The following is a 23,962-nucleotide window of genomic DNA, read 5'->3' as shown; positions in this document are numbered from 1 at the left end:
TATCATGATTCCAGACTTCAAGTTATATTACAAAGCTGTAATCATCAAGACAGTATGGTACTCTCACAAAAACAAACTTATAGATCAATGGAACAGAATAGAGAACCCAGAAATGGACCCACAAATGTATGGTCAACTAATCTTCAGCAAAACAGGAAAGACTATCCAATGGAAAAAAGGCAGTTTTTTCAACAGACGGTGTTGAGAAAACTGGACAGCAACATGCAGAACATAACTGGACCGCTTCCTTATGCCATACACAAAAATAAACTAAAAATGGATGAAAGACCTGAATGTGAGACAGGAAACCATCAAAATCCTAGAGGAGAACACAGGCAACAACTTCTTTGACCTCAGACAGAGCAACTTCTAACTAGACACAGAGGCAAGGGAAACAAAAGCAAACGTGAACTATTAGGACTTCATCAAGATCAAAAGCTTCTGCACAGTGAAGGAAACAATCAACAAAAATTAAAGGCAGCCTACATATTTGCATATGACATATTGGATAAAGGGTTAGTATCAAAAATCTATAAGGAACTTACCAGACTCAACACCCAAAAGACAAATAATCCAGTTACGAAATGGGCAGAGGACATGAATAGACACTTGTCCAAAGAAGACATACAGATGGCCATCAGACACATGAAAAGATGCTCAATATCACTCATCATCAGGGAAATACAAATCAAAACCACCATGAGATACCATCTCACACCTGTCAGAATGGCTAGAATTAATAACAAAGAAACAACAGGTGTTGGCATGGATAGGAGAAAGAGGAGTCCTCTTACTCTGCTTGTGGAAATGCAAACCGGTGTACCTACTCTGGAAAACAGTATGGAGGTTCCTCAAAAAGTTAAAAATAGAACTACCCTATAATTTTGCAATGGCACTATTAGGTATTTACATAAAGGATGCAAAAATACAGATTCGAAGGGGTACGTGCACCCCGATGTTTATAGCAGCATTATCTACAATAGCCAAACTATGGAGAGAACGTAAATGCCCAACTGATAAATGGATAAAGAAGAGGTGGCATATATATACAATGGAATATTACTCAGCTATCAAAAAATGAAATCTTTTTCTTTTTCATTTACAGTGACGTGAATGGACCTAGAGTGTATTATGTTAAGTGAAATAAGTCAGGTCGAGAAAGACAAATACTATATGATTTCACTTATATGTGGAATTTAAGAAACAAACCAGATGACTGGCTCAGTCGGTTGAGTGTCTGACTCTTGATTTTGGCTAAGGTCATGATCTCACAGTTCGTGAAGTCGAGCCCTGCATCAGGCTATGCACTGGCAGCACAGAGTCTGCTTGGGATAATCTCTCTCCCTTTCCCTCTGCCCCTCCCTCTCTCAAAATAAATAAACTTAAAAAAAAGAAAATAGATGAACATATGAGAAGGGGAAAAAAGAGGAAAGAGGGAAACAAAAGATGAGAGACTCTTTTTTTTTTCACTTCACTCATTCCTTGTTCTTTATCCATTTATTTTTTGTTTTACTTTTTATTTTATTCTCAAATTAGTTAACATATGGTGTAGTCTTGGCCTCAGGAGTAGAACCCTGTGATTCATCTCTTACATATGACAGCCAGTACTCATCCTGAAGAGTGCCCTCCTTAATGCCTGTCACCCATTTAACCTCCCCCACTCTGATCGCCCTTCAGTTTGTTCTCTGTATTCAAGAGTCTCCTATGGTTTGCCTCCCTCTATGTTTTTATCTTATTTTTCCACAAGAGACTCTTTTTTTATTTTATTTATTTTTTAAAATTTACATCCAAATTAGTTAGCATATAGTGAAACAATGATTTCAGGAGTAGATTCCTTAACACCCCTTACTCATTTAGCCCATCCCCCCCCCCACAACCCTTCCAGCAACCCTCAGTTTGTTCTCCATATTTATGAGTCTCTTCTGTTTTGTCCCCCTCCCTGTTTTTATATTATTTTTGTTTCCCTTCCCTTATGTTCATCTGTTTTGCCTCTTAAAGTCCTCATATGAGTGAAGTCATATGATTTTTGTCTTCCTCTGACTAATTTCGCTTAGCATAATACCCTCCAGTTCCATCCACATAGCTGCAAATGGCAAGATTTCATTCTTCATTGCCAAGTAATACTCCATTGTATATATATACCACATCTTCTTTATCCATTCATCCATCGATGGACATTTGGGCTCTTTCCATACTTTGGCTATTGTTGATAGTGCTGCTATAAACATGGGGGACATGTGTCCCTTTGAAATAGCTCACCTGTATCCTGTGGCTAAATGCCTAGTAGTGCAATTGCTGGGTGTAGGGTAGCTCTATTTTTAGTTTTTTAAGGAACCTCCATACTGTTTTCCACAGTGGCTGCACCAGCTTGCATTCCCACACAAGAGACTCTTAATGATAGAGAACAAACTGAGGGCTGATGGAAGGAGGTGGGGAGAAGATGGGCTAGATAAGGGATGGGTATCAAAGAGGGCACTAGTGATGAGCACTGGGTGTTATATGTAAGTGAGGAATCACTGAATTCTATTCCTAAAACCAATAGTTTTAGGACTGTATGCACTGTATGTTAACTAACTAAAATGTAGGTAAAAAGTCAAATTAAATTAAATTAAATTAAACTAAATTAAATTAAATTAAATTAAAAAATAATAAAGTGTATTTTGTCTATGTATTGCTACACTTGCTTTTTTAAATTTTCATTTTCATTTGCATAGTAAATGTTTTTCCATCCCTTCACTTTCTGTCAGTGTGTGTCTTTGGGTCTGAAGGGCAGCAACACTAGTGTGTTTTCAGCTGTATTCAGGATAGTTGAATAATTTTAAATAAACTTATGACCCTGGTATTGCTTTTATTTGGAAATTAAGTATGGTTTAAGGAGATGCATTATCAGTGGCAAGTTGACAAGGTATGGACTTGTATATTTTATGTGTCAGCTTGATTGGGTGACATGGTTCCAAGATACTTGACTGGGAGAATCCTTTTTTTTTTTTTTCATTTTTTTTCCAATATATGAGATTTATTGTCAAATTGGTTTCCATACAACACCCAGTGCTCATCCCAAAATGTGCCCTCTTCAATACCCATCACCCACCCTCCCCTCCCTCCCACCCCCCATCAACCCTCAGTTTGTTCTCAGTTTTTAAGAGTCTCTTATGCTTTGGCTCTCTTCCACTCTAACCTCTTTTTTTTTTTTTTCCTTCCCCTCCCCCATGGGTCTGTTAAGTTTCTCAGGATCCACATAAGACTGAAACCATATGGTATCTGTGTTTCTCTGTATGGCTTATTTCACTTAGCATAACACTCTCCAGTTCCATCCATGTTGCTACAAAGGGCCATATTTCATTCTTTCTCATTGCCACATAGTACTCCATTGTGTATATAAACCACAATTTCTTTATCCATTGACTGGGAGAATCCTAATACAGATGTCTATTAAGCAATGGGATAAATAAAACATAGATGAGGTTAAAATACAGGTCTTAAAACAGCACTATGGAAGGTTGGGTAAACCAAAGAGACCCCATGCTTGTCCCCCAACGTTAAAAAGCCCCCAAACAAGGGGCGCCTGGGTGGCTCAGTTGGTTGAGCATCTGGCTCTTGATTTCGGTTCAGGTCATGATCTCACAGTTCGTGAGTTCAAGCCCCATATCGGGCTCTGCACTGACAGCGTGGAGCCTGCTTAGGATTCTCTCTTCCTCACTCTCTGCTCCTCCCCTACTTGTGCACTCTCTCTCTTTCTCTCAAAATAAGTAAGTAAACATTAAAATATATATATATATAGGGGCGCCTGGGTGGCTCAGTCGGTTAGGCGTCCGACTTCAGCTCAGGTCATGATCTCAGGGTCCGTGAGTTCGAGCCCCGCGTCGGGCTCTGGGCTGATAGCTCAGACCCTGGAGCCTGCTTCCGATTCTGTGTCTCCCTCTCTCTCTGACCCTCCCCCGTTCATGCTCTGTCTCTCTCTGTCTCAAAAATAAATAAACGTTTAAAAAAATTTTTTTAAATAAAATAATATATATATATGTATATATATGTGTATATATATATATATATATATATATATATATATATATATACACATATATATATATTTTAAGCCCCAAATAAGATGGCTCTACTTACCCCAGTTTGGAAGAATTTAAAAAGTAAGAAAGCAAAGATCACAATGAAAACTCTAATCAGGAACAGTCAGGCTAATTACCTGAGATAAGATTGACAAGATAGGTAAGGTAGTTTGACCTGACCCCTTGCTGGGGATCCAAAGCCTTGTACATAAGAGTGGGTAAAACTATCAGGGGATAGAGAGCAGAAGATTCCAGGACTCCATTACACAGGAGCCACATGCAAAGGCGGCACGATAACCTGTTCCTGATGCACTGATGTGGCTTATGATTAGATTGAAAAATACAGAAAAATAAGAGATTACAGGATGAAGGTAGAAATTCGGGGTGGGAACTGGAATGTTTAAATGATCTTTAAGTGAAGAGTCTGTCTCCTTTGCCTGAATGTTTCATGAGAATGGGTATTATGTCTGACTGGGGAGCGCTTCTCTATCTAGTACTATAAAGCAGAAGGCATGTCAATCCACCCTATAAGCAATACTAATCAGATAGGGTACGTGAAAATAAGACTGCCCAAGCTCAAACAGCATACAATACAAGCTGGAGTGCAGTGCAAAGGCGTAGTCGGTCCAGTAGCACTATGCACAGCAGGTCCTGGAGCTTACAGCAGAAGCCTCTGAGTGCTTCTCAGTGATTACTAAAGTGAACTAGAGTATTTCCATTCAAAGTTACTAGCTTGCTACTGGACATTAATTTTTTTTAATTTTTTAAAGTTTATTTATTTTTGACAGAGAGAAAGTGAGACATGGCATGAGCAGGGGTAGGGCAGAGACACAGAGAGGGAGACACAGAATCTGAAGCAGGCTCCAGGCTCTAAGCAGTCAGCACAGAGCCCGATGCGGGGCTGGAACTCACCAACTGTGAGATCATGACCTGAGCCAAAGTCGGACACTTAACCGACTGAGCCTGGGTGCAGGTCCCCCTTACTGAACATTAATTAAAACTACCCTATGTCTGAAGGACATATAATAATCTTGAGCCTGATATATCCATGTAGTCTTGGTTAATGTTGGAAAAACACTCTAATGGAGAGGACAATGCCCAGAAGAATTCCATTAAAAAGCAGTAACAACAATGAGATACCACCTCACAACAGTCAGAATGGCTAAAGTTAACAACTCAGGCAACAACAGATGTTGGCAAGGATGCGGAGAAAGAGGAACTCTTTTGCACTGCTGGTGGGAATGCAAATCGGTGCAGACACTCTGGAAAACAGTATGGAGATTCCTCAAAAAGTTAAAAATAGAACTACCCTACAACCCAGCAATTGTACTACTAGGCATTTATCCAAGGGACACAGGTGTGCTGTTTCTAAGGGGCACATGCACCCCCATGTTTATAGCAGCAGTATCAACAGTTGCCAAAGTATGGAAAGAGCCCATATGTCCATTGATGGATGAATGGATAAAGAGGATGTGGTATATATGTACAATGGAGTATTACTCAGCAATCAAAAAGAATGAAATCTTGTCATTTGCAGCTACATGGATGGAACTGGAGGGTATTATGCTAAGCGAAATTAGTCAGTCAGGGAAAGACAAATATATGACTTCACTGATATAAGAACTTTAAGATACAAAACAGATGAACATTAAGGGAAGGGAGGCAAAAATAATATAAAAACAGGGAGGGGGACAAAACATAAGAGACTCAAATGCAGAGAACAAACTGAAGGTTGCCGCAGGGGTTGTGGGTGGGGGATGGGCTAAATAAGTAAGGGGCAATAAGGAAGACACTTGTTGGGATGAGCACTGGGTGTTATACATAGGGGATGAATCACTGGAATCTACTCCTGAAATCATTATTGCACTATATGCTAACTAACTTGGATGTAAATTTAAAAATACATATATACATAGTGGTAACAGTTTAACAAATAGTGGAAAGAGTTTCTACAGGATCCTGCTACCAGGAAAATGCAAGGAGGATATGTGCACAAGCAGGGAGCCTCTATTCCCGTAGGACTGACTTGGGACCTGGTGAGGAGGTGCTGGATTCTATCATCACTTGGACAGGGTCCCAGAGACAGCTCTCAAGTAGCCTATGAAAAGCTGCTTGGTTTATGGGTAGCAGCTCCAAGGCGAATGGACAACATCTTGTTTGGAGGCTGCCACTCTGACCAAGGGAGCTAAAAACAGGTCAGCTCCGTGAGCTAACTTGCGTGTGGCTTTGCTAGCAAAATTGAATAAAAGCCCCTGTGTTTTGGATTTAGCAACTCGTGGGCAGTGGCCAACAGCCAGGCCATATGGTCAGGCAGAAGGGAAACTTAGTCTGTTAAAGGAATAACCACACGGGGCACAGCCCTCTGCAAACCACTATGGGAATTTGAGGGGTGCATTATAAAGTAGGACATGTTGGTGCTCATCACAAGAACCACCTTCAAGTTTGGAAGCTGATTGGAAGTGATGAGTGGGTATGTTGATGTCCTCTCTTGAGGTGGCCCCCTCGGTACGTGAACTAAAGGGACATTGGGGGCTGCAGTAATCCAGAGAAGGCTGAAACTACATATAGTCTATTTGCATCCTCTGTGGCCCAAAATACCAAAAGGAACTGTTCTCACTGCCAACACACACTACAGACAGCTAGGAGGCAGATTCCCTGGTAGGAAGTCCTTGAACATAGCTGGCAAGTCAGAGCAATACTAGTAACCCCAAGGGAGGGCTACAAATGGGTCTTGACAGGAACAGACATTCTGGGTTGGGTTTTGCTTACTCAGTGGTAGTTGCAAATGTCCAGAGTGCTATTTAAAAAAAAAAGAAAAGAAAAGAAAAGAAAAAGAACATAGCTGTAATTCAATTAAAAATTTTAAAAAATAGGGGCACCTGGGTGGCTGAGTTAGTTAAGCATCCGACTCTTGGTTTCGGCTCAGGTCACGGTGTCACAGTTTCTTGACCTCGAGCCCCACGTCAGGCTCTGCACTTGATGGCGTGGAGCCTGCTTGGGACTTTTCTCTCTCTCTCCCCGTCTCTCTCTGCCCCCCACCAACTCGTGCTGTCTCAGTCACCCTCAAAAATAAATAAATAAATGTAAAAAAAATTTTTTTAATAAAATGCACAGAGAGCATCGATCCTGTGTGGACAGCTCGATGAAATTTTACACGTATGCACTTCCCATGTACTACCACCCAGAGAAAGATGCAGAGCATTTTGGGTTTCGGAGAGATTCCCAGTCAATACACCACCACAAGAGGTAACAACTCTTCTGACTTCTGGCACTACAAGTGAGTCCTCATCTTCAACTTCACATACAAAAAGTCATACTCTCACGTGTCTGGCTTCCTTCACTCAGTGTCACGTCTGTGAGGTTCACCCATGCCATAGGGTGTAGCGAGAGCCCAGTCTTTTTCAGGGCTGTGTGGTAGTCCATTGTAAGGCTGTGCTACAGTTCATGTACATATGTTCTTGTTAGGCACATTGACATTGTTTCCCATTTGGGGCAATCATAAACAGTGCCGCTGAGAACATTTTTATACATGCCTTTCGGTGCACATGTGACAAACAAAAGATACTGTACTAGTTTGGAATGCTCAGTCACATTTCCTCACGCTAAAAAAATACATTACAAGCCATAATGTCCAACAATGGACATACAGATATACTGACAGAGAAACAGCTTAACAGAGAGTTGGAATGGACAATGGAAATACTGTGAAAATAGGGCCACAGAGGCATGAAGTGCTGGCTCACACACCTTCACAGAGTGTGCTCCAACCCAGCATGCGTGGGAATCAGGAGTGTCCCCGCTAGGGGAAAAAAAGGTGTCTGTTTTGTTTCCTTGATGGATCTGGGCAGGAGGGCGGGGCGTGTAAGCGTGACTCTATAATCCTTCCCAAGTGAGAGGACATTGGTATGACTACAGTTCACCTCAACATTCCCTCTTCCTACCCGCTACAGTGTCTCAGGACAGGAATGCAAGTATGAGTGCCAGAAACAGGAAGGACTCCTAAGCAGGCAACTGTACCTCTGTTGTTCGACCTTGATGTGAGATTTCCTAAGGGACTGAATGGGAGGGCTGTGCCTTCACCCCATCTGGCAAAGCTGGGGCTGACGGTGAGTGCCGCTAGATTGCCTACTGGTCAGTTAGCCCACGAGTTCTGTCCGGGTGTGACCCTCCCCTCTATGGACGAGAAAAGACAGGGGAGGAGGGACTTGCCAGACTGTATTGCTGCCCGCAGTCTAGACCAGCACAGCAGCTACACATAACATCCCTTCCAACCGCAGAAAGTTGGGTATAGATGGAGAGAAATAGAAACAACAGCTGAGGGTAAAGGAATGGATAAATGAGTTACGTAATGAGGGAAACCCAGCATTACATTAACACCTCCCAAGAGGTGTGAGCAAGAGAGGACACTGCCTCTTAGCTCGATTATACCACATGCCTGAGAGAGGGAGCCATACGCTGTGACACCATTCCTGCTTCTGGAACCTGACGAGACTAAATGGAACCAGGAGACCTGAGCGATCCTGGGAGACACTGTCATACAGCAGGATGATGGGCTAATTGTCACTGACTGAATGGGACTTTAATAGTGTGCCACTATCTTTTCAGCTATGGTTCTGTCGCTACAAGGGACCTGTGGTCAAAGACCAGGGGGTGGCCAGTGGTAGACTTATTTGGTCTTTGTCCCTGGTTCCTGGCACAGACTTCCCCAAACCTTTGGGATCTCCTGAGTGTTTCTGGTATGCTAATGAGATGACTTGGCCGAGGGGCCTAGATAGCTTCAGGTTGGGGGCTGGTGACCAGAAAGACCAAGCGATGATTAGAGAGTTGGCAACCTCAGCCTCCCTCCCTGACCTCTGGGGAGAGGCTCTGGAGGCTGACTTTAATCACCGATGGCCAGTGATGGAATCAAGCACACCCATATCATGAATCTTCCATAAAAGCCTCTAATGACAGAGTTCACAGAGCTTCTGAAATGAACACACCGACATGCTCAGAGGGTGGTACATTCCAACCCCATGGTGACAGAGGCTCCTGCAACTGCGACCTTCACGCTCCCACACTCACGTGCCTCTTCATCTGGTTGCTCATGTGTGTCCTTATAATAAACCACAATAATAAGCATGGAATTTTCCTCAGTTCTAGGAGTCATTCTAGCAAATTATTGAACTTTGAGAGTACCTTCAACTTTGTAGCCAAGTGGAACAAAAGTGCAGGCGACGTGGGAACGTAACAGTTGAGACGTGCCTGTGAAGTGAGGGCAATCTTGTAGGAAGCGTCCTCACACCTGTGGGTCTCATGCTAATGCCAGGTCAACAGTGTCAGAATTGAAATAAATTGAATTGGGAGCACCTGGGTGGCTCAGTCGGTTAAGCGCCCAACTTTGGCTCAGGTCATGATCTCACATCCATGAGTTCAAGCCCCACATGGGGCTCTATGCTGACTGCTCAGAGCCTGGAACCTGCTTCGGATTCTGTGTCTCTCTTTCTCTGCCCCTCCCCCTCTCCTGCTCTGTTTCTGTCTCAAAAAAAAAAAAAAAAAAAAAAAGACTGATGAAATGAATCGAATTGGTGACAGGGAATCAGAGCATTGGTTGAATGGAGGAAAAAACCCTCACAGCTCCACAAAGAGAAATTTAGAGGGAGAGCAAGCAAGTCTGTGCTTCCTCTCATCCAGGAGCAAAGGATAAGATAAGTGTAAGCATTTATATCATGTCCTTCTGTCTGCTACCAGCTGTTCATGGTCCTGTTAAAAAAGGAAGACAGAAGGCCCAAAATGAAGTCACTTAAGCCAAATACCACCAAGATCTTAATCCTTAACCTAAATGCAGCTTCAGCTTCTCCCAGAAATGTGACCTGTAATCAGCCAACCTGGAATTTCCTGCTCAGCACAAGTAGGTAAGCCACTGAAAGACCACTTCCTTTCCCCTTAGAAGGGCCACCTTGCTTAAAGCAATGCATTTTTTAACGAATAATTTCTTTTCCCCTTCCACTCTGCCTTTAAAATCCTTTCCTTTCTGCAGCTGGAAGAGTCTCTCTTTTTTTTTTTTTTAATATTTATTTTTGAAAGACAGAGCACGAGCAGGGGAGGGGCAGAGAGAGACGGAGACACAAAATCCAAAGCAGGCTCCAGGCTCTGAGCTGTCAGCACAGAGCCCAACGTGGGGCTCGAACTCACAAACCGAACCACGAAGTCATGACCTGAGCTGAAGGCGGACACTTAAACTGACTGAGCCACCCAGGAGCCCCATGTCTCCTTTCTATTTACTAGCTGGGAGACTGCTCAATTCATGAACAGTTGAATAAAGTCAATTCGACCTTTTAATGTTCTCGGTTGAGGGCGCCTGGGTGGCTCAGTCATTTAGCATCTGACTTCAGCTCAGGTCATGATCTCATGGTTCATGAGTTCGAGCCCCACATCAGGTGAGGTGAGGTCCCACTTCGGCTGAGCAGAGCTCAAGCTCCACTTCTCTCTCTTTCCTTCTCTTTCTCTCTGCCCCTCTCTCACTTGCACCCTCTCTCTCTCAAAAATAAAAATAAAATAAAACAAATTTTCTCACTTGAATTGCTATTAACTAACAGTTAAGTCTCTGAGGGACGCTATGGCTACACTAGAAAACCAGGCTGGTGGTTTGGGTTTTCTGGCTGGTTGGTTTTTAGTCCTTTGTGAGGATCACATAAAGCTGACAAATGTTAGAGATTCTCTCCCCAGAGTATTTCCATGCACGGGGAAATATAAACATTAACATGACACGTCAGTGCATGCAGAGACCCCCTGACGTCTTACAGACCCAGGTGTTCTCCTCCTTGCAAGAGACAGAGGCTGGGCAAACACGTTTTGAGCAATCACTTCACCAGCCCACAACGCCACTGCACTTATTTGTGAGCGTAAACCGGAGTGGACAAAGCTGCATCTAATCACATAGCATCCAGGGAACGAGAAGAGCGATGTTGTTTACTAGAAACTTGCTCCTCCAACTGAACCTGAGTGCCTGCAGGGCACCAGATCAAGCTGCAGCCTCAGGTCTGTGCTCTGAGAATGGCAATCAGCCGTCCTTTCTCCAGCCCTCACCCCCAGCACCGGCACTGCCCCCCTACATGAGAATTCCACATTTAGAGTCTTTGGAAGACGCCGCCTCTCTCCATAGAAGAGGAAGGACCTGCTGTCCCAACATCCTTCCAGTTAGACATGGCGTGAGGCTCTGCCAGGCAGGTGACCACATGCTGGACCTGGTGACAAAGAGAAGGTGCAGCTGTGCAGAATGCACTTGCACAGGCGGCGTGAGTGGCAGTGTGTCACCCGGTCCCAAAAGCAGCAGCGATGTCAGTCCTAGCCGCAGGGGCCAGTGTCCTGCTTCAACGGAGGCAGCAGTGTGAGCAGTGACGTCTGTGCCCAGCAGCAGAGGCCGCAGTTCCTGTGTGAGACCCACCCTAACGTGCACTTGTGGACTCTGTTCCTGGCTGTGTAGCCAAAGCCTGTTCTACGATCTTCCCCAAAAGAATACTTTATATGCATATAAAATGTATGTGTGTATGTGTGTCTGTGTGTGTGTGTGTGTGTGTGTGTGTGTGTGTGTGTGTGCGCGCGCGCGCGCGCGCAGTACCTTTTGGCTAAGTTCGAACAAGCTTAGATCCCATTGGTTGCTCTGAAAAGTCAATCAGGGAAGTAGTTGCCGAGAGCAAGCATTCCGAGGTGTTCGTCACACTGAACCGCAAACCACTCCCTAGTCCTCCCACCCGACCATACCCCAGGATACGATAACACACATCTCACAACACCACATCTCATACTGACAACGTTATGTCTTCCCTTTCCTCTCCAAAGATAAAAAAAAAAAAAAAAAAAAAAAAACCCACACACATTTAAATGTGGCTTTAATGCCCCTCCCCAGGCTGGCTGCTCTGATCGCTGACCTCACTGGCTCCAGATCTGGCTGAGCGCCAGGCCTTTCCCCGGACCCACAGACTCAGAGTCCTCGGTGCAAGATCAAGGAATCGCTTATTTTAACGAGCCCTATAAGTGAGGCCGATGCATAGCCGTGTGGGAATCCTCATCTCCATTCTTGCTACTAAAAGTGTGATGTAAAGACCAGCAGCAGCGCCTTGTCCTAAACACAGAAACTTCTATCATGTTTCCCAGATGCAGAAAACAGTGTGTCATATATCTTGCACACAACACACACAGAGAAGGAGCGATCGGTGCAGAGCACCTCCCTAATCTGGAGGCAGTATCTTTACTAATGTAGCCTCAGACCACAGCAGCTCTGTGGCAGCAACAGCACAATCACCCTTCACACTGCCATTAGTGCCCCTGTGCTCCTCTCACAGCACTGCCCTCCCCCTCCCATCCCCACTCTCACACCAACTCCCCTGCACACCAAGGAGATGCCCATTTTCAAAAACCATCCTCGATTCACAGGTGCTATTTCCCAACCAAATATAAATCTAAGGAGACTCTGCTTCATAACTCCATGACTTGGAGCTGGAGCCAGCACCAGGATCACCAGGGCAAAGGGTGGGCAAGCAGAGGATGGAAACAGAACAAGAACTAATTTAAAATAAGAAATTATGGCATGCTTCCTGTCTGCTAGAATCTGCTCCTCTCAGAAGACTTCAGAAAAGATGGGAAGAACAATCAAGCCCGAGAAGGAGGGCAAGACCTGAATGAGCCTGAAAATAACCTCTGGATACTACAGATTCCTATGCACAGGGCCACCCAGGGCCTTGTGCAGACGCTGAAAGGCCAAACATCTCCTTCTGCTGTCACCGAGGAGACACCCACAGGTGAATTAGACCAGAACTCCCATACAAAAAAGAGAACGGGCCTAATCCTCTACAGAAACAAAGAAACAACGAATAAACACCCAGAGACGGGACTGAGGCCCGACCCAGGCCTGAGCCTCAGCTGACACGGCCATACAATGTCTTGTTGCCCATAGTCCTGGAGGCAGGACAAGGTCTGGGCAATATCCAGATATCCAGGTGATATCCTGAGTGATCACAGTCCCGGAAAGGCAGGTGCTACTGGAGGGACAAAGACAAAAGCGCAAAGAGGTTCCCCAGCTGAGCAGTGACCATGTCACATCCATGTTGTACCAACTGGGCATGAGGCTCCACCACGCTAGGCCCCTCACAGCTTTCTCCTGTCCCCACCCACAGCAGACTCGGCACACCAAACCTGCAGCTTCTGGGAGGTTCTCAGGGTTTCCATTTCTTTCCCCTCTCAAACTTTAGGAATCTTCTTAACTAACTGATCAACTCTTCATGACCAGAACTGGAAAAACAAATTCACATCCAGAGCCCTACGTTCAACAAGGAAGTAAGAAGTTGTAGCTCAGTGAAACATAAAGTAAAGACAGGGATGGAGGTGGCCCACTCTCCCTCTACTGGATCATGAAAGCAGACGAGGAAAGAGAACCCAGGTCAGTGTAGGGTGGGGTCATGGAGGCGGGGGGCAGTCTCCCCACCTCCTCACATTATGGTAATAGGAACAAGGACACATGCCAAAGCCCTTTGTAGAAAGAGATATCAGGGGCATTGGTCACAAAGTGGGAAAGTGAACAAATCTTGCAACACTCAGTCCCCCACGAGGCAGCTGGCTCACACTGCGGAAGAAAATAATCATGAACAAATTCAGGTTAGTCATATAAGTGTTGACGTTCTCAATAGCCTACCACATGCTCAAGATATCCTACTCAAAGAATCCCCATTTCCCAGGCATAGCCCCTTTCCCCTCTCCCCTCCCTACTTCAGGCCCTTCAGGGTCTCACCTTTAGCAGTGGAGAGAGCCCTGGGCACTGTCACTACCTGCATTAGAACAAACAGAACTGGTCAGAGCCCCCAGGAGATAAGACTAAAGGAGTAGCTTTGGGGTGGGTGAGCTCCCCACGGGGTCCTGTCTACACTATCCCAGGGTCTCGGGGATCACCCCCTCCATACTTACATGCAGACTGAGCATAACTCCTTTCTCTTCCACCTATGGAAAGAAAATATCACATGAGATGCCATGGAGGAGGCAGAGCCCGAGATCCTAGATGAAACTGATAACCTGGACCACATGGAAGTTTCCAGAACTGTAACTACAGACCTATGGCAGGATCAGGGGGACATGAAGAAAAGAGATGTCAGGGCTAGACCAACAATTCTCCTGGAGTCTGTCCTCAGCAAGGACCTTATTCTCTGATCTGTGGCTGCTGGAAATCAGATCCTATCACCACATTCATCAAGGTGATAAGTTTGCCCTTCACTCTCACAGAGCTTTACTCCAGAGTGAATGCAGCAATGAGCTGCACAGTGGACAAGCACATGTGCATGGATGGCACTTCCCATAAACAAGGCAGGACGAACTTCTACCTGGACTTGAAACACTACAGAAAGACAAGAAAACTCAGAGCACTCCCCTTCCGTACCTTGGCTCTACCTCCTCCATATGACAGCTCCAACCACCACAGCACTGATGACCACAAAGGAAACCAGACCAGCAACAATGCCCACCATGGGAATGCTGCACTGAGGAGGGGACTCTGGGAAGAGAGGATAAAGTGAGGGCCTTGACTCCGAGGTCTCAGCCTCAACCCTGCTGAATTTTTCCAGAAGGGCTCCTGAGTTCTCCAAGTTTGGCTCCATACCCAGGTCTCCCCCTGTCCTTACCCCATTTCAGCATGAGGGGCTTGGGCAACCCCCCATGCTGCACATGGCACGTGTATCTCTGCTCCTCTCCAGAAGGCACCACCACAGCCACCCACTTCTGGAAGGTCCCATCTCCCCCAGGCCTAGTGTCCACAAACTCCGTGTCCTGGGTCAGGTCCTCCCCATCACGCTGCCAGGTTAGGGTGATCTCCGCAGGATAGAAACCCAGGGCCCAGCACTTCAGGGTGACATCATGGTCAGAAGTGGGGTAGTGGGTGATGTGTGTCTTCGGGGAGTCTGAAGAGAAGGGTCAGAAAATTAAGGAATTTTACAACTGTCTCGGGCCACTGAGGCAATTCTCATGTGGCCATCTTGAGAATGGACAAGAGAGCTGGAATTGGGGAAGGGAGCAAAAACCCAGACACCAGCCTAGACACATAATCTCTTCTTGTTTGAAAAGTTCTAGAATTAGGGTGAGACGGCCCACTGTAGAAGGCAGGTTTCTGAGAGCAGAAAAGAAAGGGATTTCTGGTCCGGACCTGGCTGGAGGCCAAATGACTCAGACTAGGTGAAGTCAGATATCCCAAACACATGGGTGTGGGGCAGAGAACAAAGCCTGAGAAAATCCCCCAAGGTTCCCAAAGCCACCGTGAGCCAAAAGGAAACGCTGATCAATTATTTCAGAAATGGTCTCCTCCTCCATCCCTGAAGAGACTCTATCCTTTAACAGTCTCTAGGAGAAAGACAGACCCTTTGGGGGTCTCTCTGGGACCGGATCTGAAAACCCGAGCAGTCTCCCGACACAGGGGAGGGCCATATACTGCTGTGGATCCCAGTTCTTCCTATCCTCTTAGGAGGCCTCAGCTGGAGGGGAAATCGTGGGAAGCCCCGCGGCCCCTGGTACCTGTGCGCAGCAGCGTCTTGTTCCCCCTCTCCAAGGACTTCCGGAGCCACTCTACGCATGTGACCTGCAGGTCGTTCCTTTGATGCTCGGCTGCTCCGGCAGCCTCCCACTTGCGGCGGGTGATCTGCGCCGCCGTGTCCGCCGCGGTCCAAGAGCGCAGGTCCTCGTTCAGGGCGATGTAATCCTCGCCGTCATAGGCGAACTGCCAGTATCCTCGGAGGAGGCGCCAATCGGGCCCCACTTCGCAGGAAGACAGCCACTGGATGGTGTGAGACCCTGGCCCCGCCCCCGAGGTCAGCTCCGCCCTGGAGCCCCGCCCCCTCCCCCACCCCGAACCCCAGGGCTTAAAGCCAAAACTGAATGGCGGGTAAAAGTGCCGGCGCGCTTTTCCCGGGTTTGGAGACGGGCGGGTCCCGCAGCCTCAGGGTGGTGCTCGGACGCAAAGACTCGGGCAACCCCGGGGATGGGGTCGTGACCCGGACCCGGGTCCGCGTCACTCACCGGCTTCGCTCTGGTTGTAGTAGCCGCGCAGCGTGTTCAGGCTCAGTCGGAAAGTCTGTGCAGTGTCCTTGGCGCCCCGCGTCTCCTGCTCCCAATACTCCGGCGCCTCCTGCTTCAACCACTGCACGCGTGGCTCCGTCCTCGGACTCGAGGCGTCGCTGTCGAACCGCGCGAACTGTGTGTCGTCCACGTAGCCGACTTCCAAGTACCGGGGCTCCCCGAGGCTGGGCCGGGACACCGCGGTGCCGAAATACATCAAGGAATGGGAGCCCACGGGCGCGGAGGGTTTGAGACCCCGCCCGACCCTGCTCCCCGCGCGAGGCCCGGATCCCAGGTGGAAGCGGCCAGGAGGGCAGGGGGTGGGGGGGTCCGAGTGGGGGTGAGCAGGGAGGAGTCGGGGAGGGACGGGGAGGACTGCCAGGGTGGGTGGGATTCTGGGGCGGGGGCGACAGGCACTTTCCCTAGGGCCCCGCGTTCCCGCCGGACGGTCCCCTCGCTCCTGCCCCACAGATGCCCTTTCTTCCCGACCCCGCACTCACCCGCGCAGGTCTGGGTCACGGCCAGGGCCCCCGACAGCAGCAAGAGGAGGGTTCGGGGCATCACGACCCGCATCCTCAGGGTCTGGAGAATAGAAGTCCCAGCGGGTCCGTGGCCAGGACAGGCCAGGGACCGCGGTGACGCTGATTGGCTTCTCTAGACACAGGACAAGCAATGGGAGTGCGAACTGGGGCCGCGTCATGAGTATCCAGGCAAGAAGACCTGGCACAGGTTGAGAGAAGTGAAATGAGCGCGGAGTAGCGGGGAACTGGGCTTTCCCGCCCCAGACCTATCTCAAGCCCGGGACTTTCAAAGCCAGTCTTTCCCAGGGACCCGCGACCTTGCCCGGATTCCTCTCACCTACACAGAGCGCTCTTTGTCACCCTGAGGCCTGGCCCAGGGTCTTTCTGAGGAAGCCAGGTAAGACACCAGGTTGGGATCGGCCCCGTTTTGTCCCTTTCCCTTCTGAAATCCCTCGACTTGCGCTGAGCTCCTAGTCCTTACCTCTCCTCCGGACTCCTAAAAGAAAACTCACCCCCAGGAAACTGGATGCCAGAGAGTGAGCGTGCCTGGGAATGGAGGTGGAGGGACATGGATTTTCTCTTTACACCTGAAGTTGTGGTTCAAAGCTCCAGCTAGAGATTCTCATAGAGATCAGTTTCTTTTCTTTTCTTTTTAATGTTTATTTATTTTGAGAGAAAGAGAGAAAGCAGGGAAGGGGCAGAGAGAAGAAGAGAAAGAATCCCAAGAAGGCTCTGTGCTGCCAGGGCAGAGCCCCATTCAGGGCTCGAACCCACAAACCCTGAGATCATGACCTGAGTTGAACCCAAGAATCCAACACTTAACCGTCGGAGCCCCCCAGGTGCCCAGGAATCTAATCTATAAAGTGATTTTGCCCCTTCCTACAGAAATATCTAAACAGCATTGCAATCAAGACTCAAAAAGCTTCTAAGTTGTACTTTCTCAGCTCATCTGTGTGTCCCAGCATTTTTTTTTTTTTTTTGGTGGTTGAAGTGAGAAGAAATTCAGTTTACATTTAAAGACACAGGTAGATTGAAAGTAAAAGGATGTTTTTATATAGTAATACAGGTTATATGGAAACCAAAATTAAAAGCACAATATTATTTATAGTTATTATAAAGAAAATGAAATACTGTGTATACATTTAACAAAACACATAAAGGATCTGAATGCTTAAAATTACAAAATGCAATTAAAAGAAATCAAATTAAATAGAGACATAATATGTTCATGTACTAGAAGAGTCAACTTAGTAGAGATGTCGATTCCCTCCAAATTGATCTATAGGTTTAATGTAATTTTTGCCCCAGCAAAGTTAGACCAGCTTATTCTAAAATTTATACAGAAAGGCATAGTACCTAAATAGCTAATGCACTCTTGAAAAAGAGGGATAAAGTGAGAAAAGTCACTCTATTTGATGTTGTCTTATAATATAGCTGCAGTAATTAAAACAGATTTTAATTAACTGACAGATAAATAGACATACAGATCAATGGAACAGAAGAGAAAACCCAGGAATAGTGCCCCCACACACACAAATATGCTCAGCTGACTTTTGAAAAAGGCACAAAAGCAATTCAATGCAAAAGGATAGTCTTTTCAATAAATGATGCCAGAGCAATTGGACATCCATAGACAAAAACGCATAAGCAAACAAAAAAACCTAAATCTCTCACCTTATAATATGTATTTAAAATGTATAATAGAACTTATATATAACATGTAAAATTATAAAATTATTAGAAAAATAGAGGGGCGCCTGGGTGGCTCAGTTAGTTAGACGACCGTCTTCAGCTCAGATCATGATCTCACAGTTTGTTAGTTTGAGCCCCATGTCGGGATCTGTGCTGACAGCTCAGAGCCTGGAGCCTGCTTCAGATTCTGTGTCTTCCCCTCTCTCTGCCCCTCCCCTGCTCACACTCTGTCTCTCTGTCTCTCAATAATAAATAAATGTTAAAAAAGTTGTTTAATCAATAAAAAATAAAAAGAATCTTTGAAATATATTTTGACTGTGGTTATAGATAAACAAACACACATATATGATAAAATTCCATAGGATTAAGCAATTCTGGCAGCGGCAGTCCGCGCGGCCGAAGCAACATGGTCTAAGTCAGAGTGGTGGTCATGGTCCTGGAGGTGGCAAGAAGGATGACAAGGAGAAGAAAAAGAAATACGAACCTCCTGTACCAACTAGAGTGGGGAAAAAGAAGAAGTATACAAAGGGACCAGATGCTGCCAGCAAGCTGCCACTGGTGACATGTCACACTCAGTGCTGGCTAAAATTACTGAAGTTAGAATTAAAGACTATCTTCTCATGGAGGAAGAATTCATTAGAAATCAGGAACAAATGAAGCCTTTAAGAAGAAAAGCAAGAGGAGGAAAGATCAAAGGTGGATGATCTGAGGGGGACCCCGGTGTCAGTAGGAAGCTTGGAAGAGATCACTGATGACAATCACGCCATCGTGTCCACATCTGTGGACTCAGAACACTACGTCAGCACTCTCTCCTTTGTAGACAAGGATCTGCTGGGAGCAGGCTGCTTGGTCCTGCTCAACCACAAGGTGATGCCGTCATATGGGTGCTCACAGATGACACAGATCTCTTGGTCACAGTGATGAAGGTAGGAAAGTCACCCCCAGGAAACCTATGCTGATGTCGGGGGGTTGGACAACCAAATCCAGGAAATTAAAGAATCTGTGAAGCTTCCTCTCACTCATCCTGAATATTATGAAGAGATGGATAGAAAGCCCCCAAGGGTGTCATTCTGTACGTCCCACCTGACACAGGTAAAACCTTACTAGCCAAAGCAGTAGCAAACCTAACCTCAGCCACTTTCTTAAGTGGTTGGCTCTAGGGGTGCCTGGGTGTTTCAGTCAGTTTAAGTGTCTGATTTTGGCTCAGGTCATGATCTCACGGTTCATGAGTTAGAGCCCCACACTGGGCTCTGTGCTCACAGCCTGGAGCCTGCTTTGGATTCTGTGTCTCCCCCTCTTTCTGCCCCTCCCCCACTCGCACTCTGTTTCTCTCTCAAAAATAAACAAACATTAAAAAAATTTGTTTGTAATAATTTTTTTTTAAAAAGACTGGTTTGGGGGCGCCTGGGTGGCTCAGTCTGTTGGGCGTCCGACTTCAGCTCAGGTCACGATCTCGCGGTCCGTGAGTTCGAGCCCCGCATCGGGCTCTGGGCTGATGGCTCAGAGCCTGGAGCCTGCTTCCGATTCTGTGTCTCCCTCTCTCTCTGACCCTCCCCCGTTCATGCTCTGTCTCTCTCTGTCTCAAAAATAAATAAACCTTAAAAAAATTTTTTTAAAAGAGTGGTTGGCTCTGAACTTATTCAGAAGTACCTAGGTGATGGGCCCAAACTCCTTCAGGAATTGTTTCAAGTTGCAGAAGAACATGCACCATCCGTCGTATTTATTAATGAAATTGATGCCATTGGAACAAAAAGATAGACTCAAATTCCGGTGGTGAGAGAGAAATTCAATGAATAATGTTGGAACTGTTGAACCAGTTGGATGGATTTGTTTCAAGGGGTGATGTGAAAGTTATCATGGCCACAAACTGAATAGAAACTTTGGACCCAGCACTTATCAGACCAGGCCACATTGACAGGAAAATTGAATTCCCCTGCCAGATGAAAAGACTAAGAAGCCCATCTTTCAGATCCATACAAGCAGGATGACCCTGACCAATGATGTAACCCTGAACAACTTGATCATGGCTAAAGATGACCTCTCTGGGACCAACATCAAGGTAATCCATACAGAAGCTGGGCTGTAGGATGAAAGTAACAAATGAAGACTTCAAAAAATCTAAAGAAAATGTTCTTTATAAAAAACAAGAAGGCACCCCTGCGGGGGCTCTACGTGTAGCATCCACATTTGCCTTCCAGGAAATGGTTGGGAATGTGCCGACTCCTCGGAGGGATGGGGAAGTTGCCCAGAGGAACCCATGTTCTAGTTGATCTTTCTTAGCAAAACCTCCCATATACTTTTTAAGCGTGATGTGTAGGAACGTGATGTGTGGTGTGTTGGCCACATGCAGTGCTCTACTCCCCAAAAAGCGAGCTCCTTCTCAGACAAAAAAAAAAAAAAAAGGAAAAGAAAAGCAAAGAAAAAGAATTAAATGCAGTTAAAACCTTGAATTGTGAGTAACTCATTCTGTGAGTGTTCCGCAAGACAAGCAAACTTTCTAATAAATTTTAACTCGATAAATGAGCAATGTCTTGCAATACGAGCAGTAATGTGACACTGAACATCACATGGTCACAACTGAGCCAATGGTTCTCTGTCTCTCTCTTCATTGGATTGTGGGTGATCATCTCCCATGGCAGATGCTCGGTCTCAGGCCACTGTGTTTGGCAGAAATCAGTGATTTTTCAGAACGTTGGAAGGTGCCCACAACTGGCACTAGTGTATTTTTTGTCACTTCAAAGCACCTATGGACAGTCCTTTGCTTTTCCAGATAAGAGTAAACTTAGGAATGCTTTGCTTCATTCTAGGTCAGGCTGCCTGCAGATATAGACCCTTTCCCCTGCTGCCTCACTGCCAGTTACATTATATACGGTATATGCCAAGGGTTTATTAATATTGTACTGTAGTCAACATCCATGTGAGTGTATACAATGACCCCCTTGCAGAAAAGGATTCCTTTGAGCCAGTAGATAGCAGTAATTCCCTTAGTGATAGTGAAAGTCATCTGATACAATCACCTTCCTCTCTCTTGTCTCCCTCACACCAGCCACGAAGGTTTTCAAAGGTAAGTGCAGGTTAATTTGTTTATTTTTCTTTATATTTTGTATTTTCTTTATTATTTTATATTGTATTACAGTATTGTAATCATTTTTATGTGAATATTTTTGGGATGTGGAATGAATCATCTGAGTTTCCATTATCTCTTGCGGGGAAATTTGCTTTGATATACAAGTGCTTTGGATTATAAGCATGTTTCTGGAATGAATTATGCTCACAAACCAAGGTTTTGCTGTACATACACAGATGAATGCAAGTAAAACTGGGGAAATCTGAGTAAGAACAGTGGATTGTATCAATGTTAATATCCTGGTTTTAATATTGACTACAGTTTTGTGAGGTGTTACCATTGAGGAAAACTGAGTAAAAGTTGCTCAGGACCTATATTATGTCTCATAATTGCACGTGAATTTTCAGTTATCTCAAAGTAAAAAAAAAAAATTAGTTTTAAGAAGCACTTGCAAAAAAACAAAAACAACACAACTCTCATGGCTCCCAATTAAAGCCCAAATTCTTTAGTTTCATATTCCCATCTCCTTACAAAGAGACCTCAAATCCCCTTTCAAATCTCACCTTCCACAAGCCTTCTGCACACACTGCCTTAATAAATTGGATATTCGTGGGACACCTGGGTGGCTCAGTGGGTTAACTGTCCAACTCTTGATTTCAGCTCAGGTCATGGTCTCACAGTTCCTGAGTTCAAGCCCCACATCAGACTGCACTGACAGTGCAGAGCCTGCTTCTGACCCTCTGTCTCCCTCTCTCTACCCCTTCCCTGCTCATTCTCTCTCTTTCAAAAGTAAATAAACATTAAAACTATTTTTAGGGGCTCCTGGTGGCTCAGTCGGTTAAGCGTCTGACTTCAGCTCAGGTCATGATCTCACGGTCTGTGAGTTCGAGCCCTGCGTCAGGCTCTGTGCTGACAACTCAGAGCCTGGAGCCTGCTTCAGATTCTGTGTCTCCCTCTCTCTCTGACCCTCCCCCATTCATGCTCTGTCTCTCTCTGTCTCAAAAATAAATAAACATTAAAAAAAAACCTATTTTTAAAAAAATAAAAAACTAAGGTTCAAAAACTGAGAATTAGGGAATAGAAGAAAATGTTTCTACTTTTCATTTTCCTGCTGTTACCATTAAGGAACTGGAAAGAGGGGTTGCCTGGAGGAAACGGAAACCTCAGAGACGGCCCAAGCACCCCTGAGTTCCCCTGTCCTCCAAATAGAAGACTTTTGGACAATAAGAGGATTGTATAACAATATTGAGTGAAAAAATTAATTTGTTAAGAGATGAATGCTGAAGTACTTAAGGGATAAGGGTCTTGAGATTGGTAAGTAATTTTCAAATATTTCTGCAGAATTACAGAAATAGAATTTATTGCCAAAAAAGAAAATAAAATAAATTTTAAAACCTAAAAAAATAAATACAATTTATTACACATATGAGGAAAATATTAAATTGACTAAGTCTAGGGTGCTAGGGACTATTCTTTCAAACTTTAGGTACATTTGGAAATTTCACAATAATCTGGAGAAAGTTGTTCAAACCGTTCATAAAGACCTGGGACATGTTCACAACATAATGTGGAATGAAAATTAGGCATCGAAGTGTGTGTGTGTGTGTGTGTGTGTGTGTGTGTGTGTGTGTGTGTTACCAAATCCAAGTTCAGCTGCTGGTAGCCTGAAAGATCCTTACTTAAGAGATGAGTTCTGATTGGAAAGGAATTTGAGCTTTATCCAGGAGGCCAGTAACCCAGGGAGAAGGAAGACTCTTGACCAAAAGCCAACTCTAAGGTTTCTGCCTGGCCCGGGGGTTTTGAAAGGGGTTCAGGGTACTTAATCAGCAAAGGGAATGCAGTGGCCTGCAACATTTCTTAACCACATGCAGACTGGATGGGGCCAGTTCCAAATAGTCTCTGTGCAAGGGGTTTGTGTGAGAGTCTGGTTCTTGTTGCATGATGTGCAGGAGGACTCTGTTCTTTCTGCAAGAGAGGGCCAGGTCTACAGATAACAAAGGGAGGTCATGAAATCATTTGTGTGACCTAAAAAAAAAAAAAAAAAGAACAAACATTTTGCTAAAAGAATTGCTAGACTAATCAGAAAGCTGAGGCAGCTTCTAACAGACTTGCTGGCCTCTGCAGCCTGGGAAAGCTCTGGTCCCTCATTCCTCAAGGCCAACTGTCTGCAAAGCTCCAAGAAAATCAGTTAAATTAGTTCTGTTACAGATCAAGGGCCGTAGGTCAGCAAGTAAGGTGTGTGTTAAACTTGAAGTAAGCCCTTAAGACCGGCTAGAGTGACGATACGTGTTCTGTGTGCAGGTGTCAGTGTGAGTGACGGTGTCTGTGTATTGGTGTGTAGCAGTGTGCATGTCTGTGAGTCAGTCTGAACATGCATTCACTAATTCATTCACTCAATAAACGTTTTAAATTCAACAATCAGGCACTTGCAACACAATGGAGATACAGCTGTGAACAATGAAAATCTCTACTCTTGTCCTCTTGTAAAGCTTATATTCTCGAGGAAGGGCAGACAATAAACAATGAAATATACTTTAAAATGTGTATCAGTG

At 45.4% G+C, this 23,962-nt stretch overlaps 1 protein-coding gene and 1 pseudogene across 12 annotated transcripts in view; one reads left to right on the top strand and one right to left on the bottom strand.

Annotated features, from left to right (window-relative positions):
• The window catches only part of LOC106975947 (class I histocompatibility antigen, Gogo-B*0103 alpha chain-like), a 32,873-nt gene extending 16,028 nt beyond the window's left edge, over nt 1-16,845 (bottom strand). The window contains exons 1-9 of one of the 12 annotated variants that reach the window (XR_008298847.1): nt 16,631-16,845; nt 16,092-16,315; nt 15,591-15,866; nt 14,708-14,983; nt 14,467-14,580; nt 14,001-14,033; nt 13,828-13,864; nt 13,525-13,662; nt 7,146-11,287 (exon numbers count right to left, since the gene is read on the bottom strand). Coding sequence is in view for 3 of the 12 variants with exons in the window: in XM_027058144.2 (XP_026913945.1) it covers nt 14,474-14,580; nt 14,708-14,983; nt 15,591-15,866; nt 16,092-16,315; nt 16,631-16,830 (1,083 nt within the window). In the remaining 9 variants the exon portion in view is untranslated. Of the gene's footprint in view, nt 1-236; nt 248-7,145; nt 13,663-13,827; nt 13,865-14,000; nt 14,034-14,466; nt 14,581-14,707; nt 14,984-15,590; nt 15,867-16,091; nt 16,364-16,630 lie in introns of those variants that run through there. The other 11 variants (XR_008298849.1, XR_008298848.1, XR_008298846.1 and 8 more) reach the window with 11 other exon arrangements.
• Nucleotides 16,760-23,955, top strand: LOC106975940 (26S proteasome regulatory subunit 4-like; annotated as a pseudogene).
• Nucleotides 23,956-23,962: the final 7 nt, after the last annotated feature.

The sequence above is a fragment of the Acinonyx jubatus genome, chromosome B2, assembly GCF_027475565.1.
Source record: "Acinonyx jubatus isolate Ajub_Pintada_27869175 chromosome B2, VMU_Ajub_asm_v1.0, whole genome shotgun sequence".
NCBI classification, from domain to species: domain Eukaryota; kingdom Metazoa; phylum Chordata; class Mammalia; order Carnivora; family Felidae; genus Acinonyx; species Acinonyx jubatus.
Note: the sequence above shows the minus strand (reverse complement) of the source record. Positions and strands in the feature narration are given on the sequence as shown.